General features: G+C 54.6%; 1 protein-coding gene across 1 annotated transcript in view; it reads right to left on the bottom strand.

Moving 5' to 3' along the window:
- The window catches only part of Tpcn2 (two pore segment channel 2), a 30,006-nt gene extending 18,457 nt beyond the window's left edge, over positions 1-11,549 (bottom strand). The window contains exons 1-7 of the mRNA XM_028871472.2: positions 11,431-11,549; positions 7,823-7,887; positions 6,953-7,029; positions 6,421-6,598; positions 5,510-5,626; positions 2,217-2,323; positions 1,449-1,524 (exon numbers count right to left, since the gene is read on the bottom strand). Of these exons, the coding sequence (XP_028727305.1) occupies positions 1,449-1,524; positions 2,217-2,323; positions 5,510-5,626; positions 6,421-6,598; positions 6,953-7,029; positions 7,823-7,887; positions 11,431-11,491 (681 nt within the window). The 5' untranslated portion in view covers positions 11,492-11,549. The remainder of the gene's footprint in view (positions 1-1,448; positions 1,525-2,216; positions 2,324-5,509; positions 5,627-6,420; positions 6,599-6,952; positions 7,030-7,822; positions 7,888-11,430) is intronic.
- Positions 11,550-12,859: the final 1,310 nt, after the last annotated feature.

Raw genomic sequence — 12,859 nt, 5'->3', positions numbered from 1 at the left:
AAGACCTTGACAGGAAGTCACCCTCAATTACACAACCCTCATCCTGCTGAGCCTAGTAGTTCCCCTTCACGAGGCAGAAACCCAGTCTGTAGGAGGAATCTTCTGGTAGTTCCAGATATAGAACTCCTGGGGAGAGGCCCCCACACTCCCTAACCCAGGCTCTGAGAAACAAGAGCGATCATAGTCATGGGGCAGTCACACAGAGGTCTTCAGGGTGTGGAAGGCAGTCCAGCCCCTGCCCCTGCCCACACAGACCCAGGCACTCACTAGACACATCATGGAGACGCCTACAAACACAGAGAAGGAGACACACTACACAAAGACATGGAAATATAGACACAGAGAAACAGACATGGAGACACATCCAGACATGCACACAGACACACCCATATTCACACAGAAACACACTCATACACAGACATGGAGACACACCCAGACACAGACATGCATACTCACCTATAGACACAGACACTCACAGACACGTACATGGAGAGACACCGACAGACACGCAACACACGGGACACAGACAGGCACAGAAACAAATGGCACAAACACAGACTCACAGACATGCACATGTCACAAATGACTAGCGGTGGAGGACATGAGTGTCACAAGAAAATGACAGGGTTGGAAGACCTGCTGGGCACAGGTGAGGCAGGGAACAACCACAGTCGCACACTACACATCCGGAGACACCCGCAGACAAGAGTTATCTGGAGAGTCATGCAGCGATGATGACGGGCACACAGATACAGTGACACTCACATGTAGGTACACCAGGTACACACGGGACCACCCTAGCACCCCAAGGTTGGAAGGCACCATCTTGTCTTCTCCCACTCTGGCAGCACACTCCATTATGTCACCTCAATGTCATGAGGTGACCGGCTGTGACCGTACCAGCCATACCCCACAACAGATACAGAGATGCAGGATGGCCCAGGCTGGAGGACAGAGACCTGGCTGGGACATAACCCTTGCTAGATGTGTGGAGAGACACACAGAACCTAAAGTTGAGCAACCAAGGCAGATGTCCCTGTAGACAGACAGGTGGACACCTCCCCATGACAACAAGTTACTAGAGCCAAAGCCTCAACTGCAGCTGGGCAGGGCAGGGACCCAGAGTCAGAGGCCAGGAACTTAGCCAAGCGTTGCTGGGGCTTGGAGCAGGCGCCCGCAAGGGCAGCCCTGGCTGAGGCATGGTCAGACTGGAGGGGAACCTTCAAGGCACCCTCAGTGGAGAGCCTGTCATACTGAAACGTGGAGAAGGTCGCCAGCACAAAGGACAGGAGGGGACAAAGGCTTCGGTGATGGGAATACTGGCCATGTAGAGGTGTCATGACCCACTTCCTGGTCTGTCACCCTCAGCCACCCTGGCTACTCCAAAGCAGGCAGGCTTTGCAGGACAAGGGCCTATGAGCCCCACCTATGGCCAAGGCCATACTTACCGTCTCACCAATGGTGAACACCAGCATCCCAATGATGGTGAAGAGGCACAGGTGGATGGTCAGCAGCAGCCCGACACTGGGAGAAAGGATGGCGCTCAGCCTGGTCCAGCACAGGCCACACACCCGAAGAGGCACGACCCCACCCTGCCCGTGGTCTCAGGTATGGGCACAGTGCTCCCTCCTCTCCTTGGAGACACTGAGGATTTTCAGCCCTGGGACAGGGACCTGAAGCCAGGCCTGCCCTGGATCCTCTGTTTGTGGTGGGACACAACCTCGGGGGCATGCCAGCCAGGGACCAGGACACAGAGGACAGAGGTCCCTTTCATCCTTTGGGGCTGGACAGGCACGCGGCCTACCAGGGAAGGCACTGGAGGCAGAGGAAGGACACGGGTGACATTTTTTTCTGGCAGGAGCCAAGAGGGCTGAGAGAAGTCTGGAGAGTTGAAGTTCTGTAGAGCTGGACCCTGAGAGCTACAGGGTTTCCAGGCCAGCAAAGCTGCACACAGTGTAAGAGGCAGCCGGACTGAAGTGGCCGGTGCAGACAACCAAGGGAGACCCCAGAGACAAGAGGCATCTGCTCAACTCAGCAACTGAGTGTGTGTGTGGGGCGGGGGGTGAGTCTATAACGTCTGCCCAGGACCCCAAACAGGTCCTGCAGGATGCTGGGCTGGGAGTACCCAGGCGGCTGCCCCAACCATACCCACATAGGAGTAGGCCTACCCTCTGGTCCCTCTGGCCCAGCTTGCAGCTTCCAGTCCCAGTGCTCACCTGGCCATTTCTGGCAGCGACCACCGTATGCACTTCAGGGTCTTCTTCATCATGGAGGAATTCTGCATCAGGAAGAAGGGACGGAGTGACCGACGCACGCGCAGGGGCTGGAAGACAAGAAGCCGGCCACTGAACCAGGACCACACACATCTTCCTTCTAGGGATCCCGGGGCCTGGAGAAGGGAGTAGTCCTTGCCAACCACTCCAGCCATCCTAGGCCTGCTGGCCACAGCGCTGACAGCTCACAGCATTCCTTGTATCTTGACCTGAGGTCTCTCCTGCCCTCTACTCACTGTCCTGAGATCCTGTCCATCACAGTGCCTGTCACATTGCAATAATTTATCAGCAGCCTCTCTTTCTAGCACCTGGTAACACAGGACAATGGCCCACCAGCACCAACACATGACAGGCTCCCACAGGACCCTGGGCTTGTTGGTCCCCCTAGGCTGTGCTCACACAGAAGAGCCCCAGAGCCTGGAACAGAATGAGAGGGCAACAGGAACCACAACAACTGCCCAGGGCTCTGGCCCAACCTGGATGCCCTACCTGGCTCCGATGACTGAGAGATCAGTGTCCTCAGCTCCCCGGACCACTGCAAACCACCCACAGTGGCAGCCAGGACCCCAGTGTTGTCCAGCCCTCTGGACACTCATCACCCTCCAGGAACCTGGACCCCCTCCAGTCACACAGGGACACAACGGCTACTTACGGTCCTGCTGGCTGTGTGGGCCTAGCAATAGCACAGACTGAGGATGAGAGAAGGTACATCCAGGTGACCATATCCAAGGACGACACTGAGCATCAGAACCCAGATCCCAGAGTGGAAGCAAGCATCCAGAGATAGAGGGCGCACGCGGTCACAACCACCAGTGCCTGCAGACCTTGTCACCCAACCCATGCACCAGGAGGGCAGAAGCCGAACCTGGTCTGGCAGAGCAGGTCAGGTGCCTGGCCCTCCCTATCAAGCCACCCAGCACCTGAGGGAGGGCTTCAAGAGGGCCCTGATAGCCACAGAGGTTCTGAGTCATACAGCCACCTAACCAGAGATGGACCTCGTGTGGCAGGACAGCCTTAGGTGAAAGAGTCCCTCAGAGGGAGGCGGCAGGCAGGGGGACATGATTCCTGAGAGCAGAGAATGTCGTGGAAAGAACTGAAGGATTGGAAACAGAGTTTAGAGGACATACGTGGACAGGTCCCTCCAAACGGGCACAGGGTGCTCGGGTCCCAGACCCCAGAAGTGTCTAAGCAGCATATCAACTCAGTAGGTCCCTACAAATACCCTGAGCCTCTGACCTCAGCTACACATGAAATGTCTAAGCAGCATATCAACTCAGTAGGTCCTACAAATACCCTGAGCCTCTGACCTCAGCTACACATGAAGGAGCCACCAGGACACGGGTGAATGACACACCCACTTTGCAGAAGCAGAGCTCAGCACAAGGTCCTACATGTCCCCTGGTGACAGATGGCACTGTGCCCTTCCCCATGTGGGACACTGACCCATCCCTGGACAAACAGCTGTATCAGTCATGCTCTACCTCCTGTCCACAGTGTCTCACTCCATCCTAGAGCTCAGAAATGACCCAGTGAGCAGTTCCCACTAACTCAGTGTGATGAGGAACCCTCCTGCAATGTGGCTGCCAGATCCATGGCCTGCAGGAAGGACCCAGAGTCTCAGAGGACTCAGGCTCAGCTGGACAGGAAGCTGGGTATTGGCATCAGTGACCACATCTCTACTGTTCATCTTGCCATTCTGGGCCCTATTAGTCTGCAAGTACCCACTTCCCAAGGCAGAAGCCACCAAGGACACACACTGGTCCTACCACGTGGGAACCTAACTTGTCCAAAGGGCGAATAACCAACTCCAGAGGACAGCACAGGACACTGCCACTCAAGAGTGATAAGGAGGCGCCCCGTCCTCCAGGGAAAACTCTAGCTGTGGGGCCAGGGAGTGACTCAGTGGAAAAGCGTTTGCTCAGCATCATGCACGAGGCCCTGGAAGGAAGGAGCTGACACAACACTCCAGCTCTTTAAAGAAAAGAGGCAGAATTCGAGAATCCACCTCTAGGAATGAAGGTCTCGGTATCCATGACAAACCTGGCCAGCTAACAAGTATGAGGTACAGGGACAGCAGCAGGCTGCAGAGCAACATTATAAAGACCTCTTAGGCGGCCAGGGCCACTCGGTGCCTGTGCATCCCAGCCTTGGCTCGTGTACTGGGTGGCCTCTTTTGTGCATCCCAAGGAGCTTCTTTGCCCCGTCTCCCTCCCTCCTGGCAGCACATAAGCACCCTTGGCGGAGGTACGGCTGGGAACTTGGCTTGCTAGGTGCAGAGACCCATGGGAAGCTTCAGTGAGAAATGGTGGCTACGGGGCCATCTCCCTCCTGTTCCGGGAAGGATGGGCACCTCCTCCTCAATCAGAAAAGGAGCTGCATCTTACAAGGGAGGGCAAAATCCTGTCCTGAGTGGACGTAGGAAGTAGAAGGTAACGAACAGCTGTGGAACTGTGCCTCCGTGGTCCCCTCAGTCTCTGCTGGGGCAGAGACCCACCACCGACCACTCTCTCCCATCAGCTCCCTGTAGGGCCTGGGGGAGGCTGCAGGCTGGTGGTGAGAGACAAGCTCCCCTCCTTCTGGAACTTCACTGGCTGTCCTTACCAGGCACGACCTGAGGCACGACCCACTCAATGAGCAGAGGACAAGTGAGCTCTGCAGCTGGGATTCCCCCGGGATTCCAAGCGCTGTTTCCCATCAGCCCCCTCGGCTCCACTAAGTCCTCAGGACCAGTCTTAGTCCTTCTACTCAATTCCCACTGATGTACCCATCTTCCCGTCACATGCTAACAGAAGGCCAAACCAACCTGCCCCTGCCTTGCTGCCCAGACCACCTCCCAGGGTCCTGGGTGATTCTGAGGATGCATGGCACTGTGGTCAGATGAGGCTTATTAGTGCCAAGTTCCAACAGCTCTGGGTGTGAAACTATGGGCACAGGGATACCCTGGGATGGCTCTCTTATAAGGGACCTAACCAGGAGAGTTCACTGCAACCTGAAGGATCAGGAGTCACAGCAACCCTGACCCTGCTTCCAGGTCCTCTCACCAATGGGGCACGACAGGGGAAACCTTGGCCTTCAAGCCACAGTCCCTTTCCCTGTCCCTGTTTCCCCAGTCCCTTCAGTGGGGACACCAAAGCCCTCCAGGATATGGGCAAACAAACATATGACCCAGGGCTCAGCTGCACCCGCACACCACACCCACAGCGCTGCCTCAGCCTCAGAGCTGAGGCACCACCTACCTCCTCACAAGCGAGGCTCAGTGAGACAGTCCAGTCCACCACAGACACAGTCAGCACCACAAGGTAGGCCAGCAGCCACCGGTGCTCATGTAACTGGGCCCGCCCCACCAGGTAGCCCTGCAAGAGATGGGGAGGGGTGAAGAGCGAGCCAGGCCGACATGGACCTGCAGCCAGGCAGAGGGCGTCAGCGCACACCCAAGGACATGGGCGACAGACGAGCAGTCCAGACTCTGTGCACCACTGGCGGGAGTGAGGTGCTGAGCAGGGGCCGGGAAGCGCGCATTCCTGCCAAGGCTGCAAGTGACTCACTGTGCGACCTCAGAGGTGGCACCTAGCCTCTCTGGCTGGGTTCCTCACTGGTGACAGGAGTCCCACCAATTTCATCTATCTAAGTCACCAGAGCATGACAAGACAGGAGGACAAACAGGACATGCACTGGGTGGGCTTGATGGCCACTCCAGGAAGGTGATCCAGGAGGTAGGGTCCTGCCCATCCTGCCCTCTTGATGTTCCTCCATCACACCTGCCTCCAGAGGATAAAAACCTCTGCTCTCTTTCACCTTGAGAATACACTCATGCACCAGCCACAGACCAGTGAATGCCAAATTCTCTCCAGTTAAAACCTAGAGCTGCCCATCACATCATGGGCAAAGATAGAAAAAACGAGAAACCACCCTGACCACACCAATATCTCTCTCTCTCTCTCTCTCTCTCTCTCTCTCTCTCTCTCTCTCTCTCTCTCTCACACACACACACACACACACACACACACACACACACACACACACAAACACACACACACCAGGCCTTCATTCAGGTGCCAAGGCTCACCAGCAACCACTCAACGAGAGCTCAGAGAATCTGGACAACACCAGAAGCATTGTGGGTAGACCCGCCTACCACCCATCTCACCTTCACAGAGAGGTCAACCAGGAAGACCAGCATGCAGAATGCCTCGATGGTCTCGGTCAGGCCACAGGGCGGCTGCCAGGGCTGGGAGCGGTAGCGCAAATCTGCGGTTCTTGTGAATGATGATGGGAACTCCACAAAAGCCAAGGCCAGGATCAGGAAAATGGCGAAGCCCAGCACTCTGGAAAGGAGACAAACACTGTCGGTGGGTGAGCGTTGGGCCAGGAAGCCAACTGGGAGGTGCGCTGGGGTCTAGGGGGTGGAAGGCCGAAGCTGGCATTTTCTGGCTATGACCACCATGCTTGGCCAAGTAACACAGCCTTGCCCAAGACTCCGTGACTAGGCTGACCCAGCAGTCTGAGGAGGAAGCCCTTACCACCTTCTGACCACAGCTGGCTCCTCTGTGGAGGAGGGACCAAGGGTCATCTCTATGTCCATGAGGACTGGGAGCATGCTTAGCCCAAGACAGAGTAGGGTCGGCCCAAGCCCACCAAGCAGGTCTGCACAGCCTGGTTCCACTGGGGTGCGGTCTCACCGTTGGTACAGTTTCGAGTAATACCAGCGGTAAAGCCACAACGATCCGGCATCCATGCGGTGGTAGATGGAACGGTACTGGGAACAAAGGGCACATGAGCATGAGACAGATCCTCCCACGATACTGAGCCCCACACACAGCAAAATGAGCAGGGTCCCTCAGTGCTACACAATACAGGGAAGTGACCAGCGTCCCTGGTCCAGAGCTGCACACAAACAGGCTTTAGCACTGTCCCCAAGTGCTATACACAAAGAGATCTGAGTTGGGTCTCTCCAGCACCGCACACACAGGGATGTGAGGGGGGTTCACCCAGTAACGCCACACACTGGGCTTGAGCGGGGTCCCCTCAGTGGCACACACATATGGGTGTGGGAGGGGTTCCCCCTTAATGCCATATATGTGTATGCCCTGACTGCGCCCAATACCACACATGTGGTAATCCAGTCTCTGCAGAGGCAGGCCTAATCCAGGTGTGCTAGAGCGAGTCTGTGTCAGCAGGGGCACAAAACAGGCCCCTCACAGGGCCTCAGGCTTAGACCGGCACAAGCTACAGAGCTTGCCCAGTGGAGACAGCTCCCTTAGTGCAGGCTAAGGCTGAGCATGGAAGGCCAGCTCCACTCTCCAATACAGCTGTATCCACCCTGCAGATGTCTCCCGGACCTAGCACAGGGTGGCCCAAGGCAGGCTTCAGTACATAATCAATGACACCATGATTCCAACACTAAGGAGATGGCCTCCATCAGAGGACAAGGGAGAGCCAGGTCCGGGTACCTGCCATTGTGTCTATCCTAAATGAAGGCCCCTGCCCCAGGACAGTAAGGAACAAAGGGACAAGGTAGACTTCTGATCAGCAGGACAGCCACTACACACCTTTATGGCATCTTCAACGAAGACTACAGCCTGGTCTATGCAGAGCTCCTGACTGGCTGCGGCATCTGCAGGCAGAGGGAACACAGCAGGTGAGCAAATGGGACAGCTGCAGCCTCACCTCCACAGGATGAGCACATGCAGGAAGGAAGCCGGCTGCGGCTGGCTGCAGCCAGAGGCTACCCCCACTCTGAAGCAGGTACCTTTCCAAGCGAGAGTGCCCAACAGGTAAAAAACACATGGCATGGTGGAGGACATCAGGCCCAGAGCAAAGGCAGCTCTATCCCAGGACCACCACTGCCCAGGCACAGCATGCACAAGGACACGGAGGCAGTAGCAACCTGCAGAACCCTGGTATCTCACTCAGGGCTCAGAGCCCCGCCTCATCTACTAACATGGAAAGAGCAGGAATGGTTGCCCTCATCAAGTGGGTGCCGGTGGCAACCTGCTTGAGTCCTGAGTGGATGCCATGTGGTGCAGAAGCCCCTGGTGCTCAGGGAAGGGGCTCCCATCACCACTCGGCCATCATCACCTCTGCCACCTCCACCAGTATCACCAGTTCAGCCAGTATCGTCCACTGTGAGACGGGGTAACCTCTATCCAAGGAACACAAGATTTCACACCAACATGAGCAAAGGTATCGTTCTCATTCTTCAGCCAGTACTAACAGCCACAGAGCTCTCCCTCCCTCCCCACCTTCAGGACCAGGTGGTCCCCAGATATAACCCTGAGCAGAAGAACTAAGGGACTGCACAGCCCCAACAACTCACATCTCATCATGCTGGAAACAAAATGGGCAATGTAGCTATCTCAGTTTGCCGTTCTGGTTTTTATAAAGTCCAGCCTCCTGGGACCCACAGGAGCCATGCCCTGCTAAGAACAGAGCCTCCATAGCAAGAAGCCCTGAGGCCCGCCCACAACCATGGCCAGAGCCCCAGCGGCTGCCTACACAGTGTGCCCTCTGTCTCTGAAGAGCCACCTGCTCTAGCTCTTGGGAATCACGTCTAGGGTCACAGAGCAGAGGCAGTAAACCCCAGAGGATAACCAGAGATGTACCTCACTCCTGGCTTTACCCTGACCATGCTACAACACCTTATCAACCAGGACCTCGGTTTCCCCACATGTATGTCCGTGAGGCTTATCCTAAAGGCACCCTGTTTCTCAGGGAGGCTCTGAGAGTTGTGGGTGCTGGCACTCTTGAAGGTTTCCTGGGATGGCTATGAAAAGAAGCCATATTGCTGTGTTCCCAGCATGGCAGAACCAAAAACCAACTGGCCCAAGGAGAAAGGCAGCTGAGGGCATCCTGGGAGAGCCCAGAAGCCGGGTCATACCCTAGAGAGTGTAGCCTGGGTCTGGAGCCATGAACCACAAAAGCTTCTTCGACGGGAAAATAGCTGAGGCTCAGAACTGGCTATAAGAATTCATGTCCCCAGACAAGGCATCACAGGTGTGGGTCAGCACCCCAGGGCTCTGTAACAACAGGGGCCTCTCATCTAGCTTCCGGCTGTTGGTATATAAGAGTCAGCATCCTTCACACCCTGCAGCTCTAGGAAGTTTGTCACAAGTTCTAGGAAGAATGTCATGGGTTTCTGGGGGTCCCGATGCTTCAGGTCCACACTCCACCCCATCTTGGCACTTAGGAACCCATTCTGGCCACCCACTCCATCTCCTGCTGACCCAGCCATGCCACACATTCTGAACTTGAACCTATCAACGCCTGCCTCTCCAGAGTTTCTAAGCCCACTTTTGCCAGAGAATCCTCCTCTAACTTGAGGTTCCAGAGACTCCCCCAGGGCTACTTGCCCTGCCCTGAGCTCATCACTTTGGGTAAGCAACCACTTGTTGATACCTATAACTCCAACCATGAGGTCCAGGGAACTTCTCCTGGGCACACAGGGTCAGAATGAGGCAAAGTGAGGGCCAATAACAGGGGCTCAGACACTGTGTCCCCCACGATACCTACGGACAAGCCTCCCTACCTCTACTTCCTGATGGCCAGGTCTAGGCTTGCTCTGCCTCTCACTCTAGACTCTACACAACCAACCTAGACCCCTGCCCAGCAGGCGGTGTGACTCTGGGCAAGCCCTTCTTCACCTTTCTGCGCAGTCTCCTCCGCAACCCTTGCCAGATGAGGAGCCTCAGCTTTGCAGGTAGCCCACAAAGCCTGTAAACCCCGCATCCTGTTTCATACCAGCCAGGAACAAGTAAAACTACTCTCTGCAACATTTGGCAGGGGTCAGTCAGGTAGGCCTGATTCAGCAGGGACACAACAGCAGGAACCCCTGGGGTCCTTGGGGAGGCCTGCAGGGACAGCTACCCGCTCTGAGGGTCTGGTCACAGGGCAGCCAAACCCAGAGCCTGGAGACCATCTCTCACTCACAGAATGTTGGTGTGGAGACTGAAAGATGCATTCTCATGGTGAGCCCAGCTCAGGAGATGCAAACACAAAGAGTGTTGTCTGGGTTCTCAACATCCCTAGCCAAAGCCACAGTGTGTGGACAAAGAGCCCCCAGAGTCTCTCATTGACACTGCCCAGCCTTAAGTCTTGCCTCAGCAGAGAAGACTGAATCTGTCACTTATCCATTCTGGAGGGCCAGGCCTTATAAGCATCATGACACTGTTACCTTGGACATCTGTCAGGACCCACACACCAGACTCTACAGAATCTCTCTTTGGATCCCCGAAATGTGTCCCCCAACCCACCAGTCGTTACTGCCCCTTTTATGGAGACTCAAGCTAAGAAACCTGCCAAAGTCCCACAGTCAGCAACTGGGAGCCCCAGAAAGGTCCCCCAGATGCCCCAACATAAAGCACGTGTCCCCTGAACCACATGCCTCAACTTGACTCAGGAGAGGAGGGTAGGGTGAGGGGGTGGACGTGTGGTCACCTCAGCCTCTAGCTTCCGCATCTCCTATTAGGGACCTCTGTGGCCTCGTTATTCAATGGAAAGGCAAGAGCTATGGGCAGAGAGGGACCACTGTGCCAATCCAGTCTGCTCCCAAACAGAAGAGGAAAGGAGGTCCAGAGAGGGAAGTTTGAATGGCCAGGCCTGCACATACAGGGCAGTGGCCACACAAGAAGGTGGGCTGTGACCTGAGGTAGGTCAGAGGCGGGGAGGGCTCCTCTCCTCTCTCTTGGCCTCAGTTTCCTTACCTGGAAAACGAGAACCAGAACCCTCTGCCTCTCTGTCACTAGTAACCAACCCTCTGCAGATGGCTGGGAAGATGACTCCACTCTCCCTGAGTTCAGCAGTTTCCCTGACCACAGGAAGAGGAGAAAGGAGAGAACAGATAAGGAGCCCCCAGCACTTACTTAAGGGGACAGGGAAGGAAGCCACCCTGGCTTCGGGACACCAGCTTCAGCCCCTAGCAGCCAGAGCAAAGTGACTCCCAGCAGGATGTTCAGCCACTTATGCCTGGGGACCCTGGGTTGGAAAACTCTTCTCTCTCTAAGCCTCAGTTTCCCCCATAAGGAAGAAGTTGAAGTGATGATGCAAGTAACCCCAGCGCTTGAGAAGTAACCCCAGGGCAAGAGAATCTGGAGTTCAAAGCCAGCCTGGCTACTTGAGACCCTGTCTCAAAAAGTTAGGAGAAAAAAGAAAAGTCACTCACCAGAGCGGGCCTGGCCACCGCCTCGGTCCCTGCCCAGAAGGGGCTGCGCCTCTGCCGCCATCCCACCACCAACACACGCCGGACTTGGCACTACAGCGAGAGCCTGCGTTCCGGGAGGAGCGACCGCTCTGTGATGACGTCCAGCGACAGCCAATGAGAACGGAGAGATCGTGCTGGGAGGCGGAAGCAACAAGCCCCGCCTCCAATAGGTGGAGCTCCGCTTCCTTTCAGCAGGGAGGGGCAAAGGGGAGGAAAAGCTGAGCGCCAAGGAAGTTTTTTTACCAATGCAGATCACTGCCATCTCCTTCCAGTTCTAGGAATGTCAAACTCCCAGGGCTGGACCCAGGAATCTCTTGTTTTGTTTTGGGATTTTGCTTGTTTGTTTGTTTTTTATTTCCAGGTCCTTATAACACGCCCAGCAAGCTCTCTCCCTCTAGCTACACCCGGAACCCAGAAGTGTTTAAGCAAGCATTTTGCGTGACTCTGACACATGCAAGGATTGTGTACAAGAGATTGACCACAAAGGTCACCCCCTCCCCCGCCCCATGGAGCTTGAGTTTTTCCTCTGAAATTAAGAAAACTTAAATATAATTAAGGGTAAGATTTTAAACCATGAAGCTAGACATGTTGCTGGCCACGCCGAGAATTCAAACACTACAGCAGCAGAGACAAGAGGATCTGCCGTCCTCTGCTGCCTGTCAGTCTTAGAGGTCAGAAGTCCAGGGCAGAAGTCTTCTCTATCTCTTGGGGCCTCAGAAGGCTGAAACCAAGTGTGGCTGCTATGCTGGGATCTTTTCAATTTTTTTCTTTTATTATTATTATTATTTGTTGTTGTTGTATGTATGTGTGGTATATCTCTGTGTGTGTGATGTATAGTATATGTGTGTGACGTGTATGTATGATGTATATGTGTGTGATGTGTGTATATGCATGTGTGTGTGTGTGTGATATGTGTGTGTGATGTATGGTATATATGTGTATATGGTATGTATGTGGATGTGTGTGGATGTGTGTGTGATGTATATGTGTGTGAAGTGAGTGTGATGTATGGTAAATATGTATGTGATGTGTGATATGTGTGTGTGATGTATGGTACATATGTATGTGATGTGTGTGTGATGTATGGTAAATATGTATGTGATGTGCGTGTATGTGTGTGATGTATGGTATATATGTATGTGATGTGTGTGATGTATGGTATATATGTATGTAATGTGTGTGTATGTGTGTGTGATGTATGGTATATATGTATGTGATATGTATGGTGTGTGTGTGATGTATGGTATACATGTATGTGATGTGTGTGATGTGTGTGTGATGTATGGTGTATGTGTGTGTATGATGTGTGTTCACAAGTTCACAGCAGCAGTATAGAGCCATTCACAATACTGTACAGGGGTCATCTCGCTCTCAAACCTCATCCATCTTG

Source organism: Peromyscus leucopus, chromosome 1 (assembly GCF_004664715.2).
Source record: "Peromyscus leucopus breed LL Stock chromosome 1, UCI_PerLeu_2.1, whole genome shotgun sequence".
NCBI classification, from domain to species: domain Eukaryota; kingdom Metazoa; phylum Chordata; class Mammalia; order Rodentia; family Cricetidae; genus Peromyscus; species Peromyscus leucopus.
Note: the sequence above shows the minus strand (reverse complement) of the source record. Positions and strands in the feature narration are given on the sequence as shown.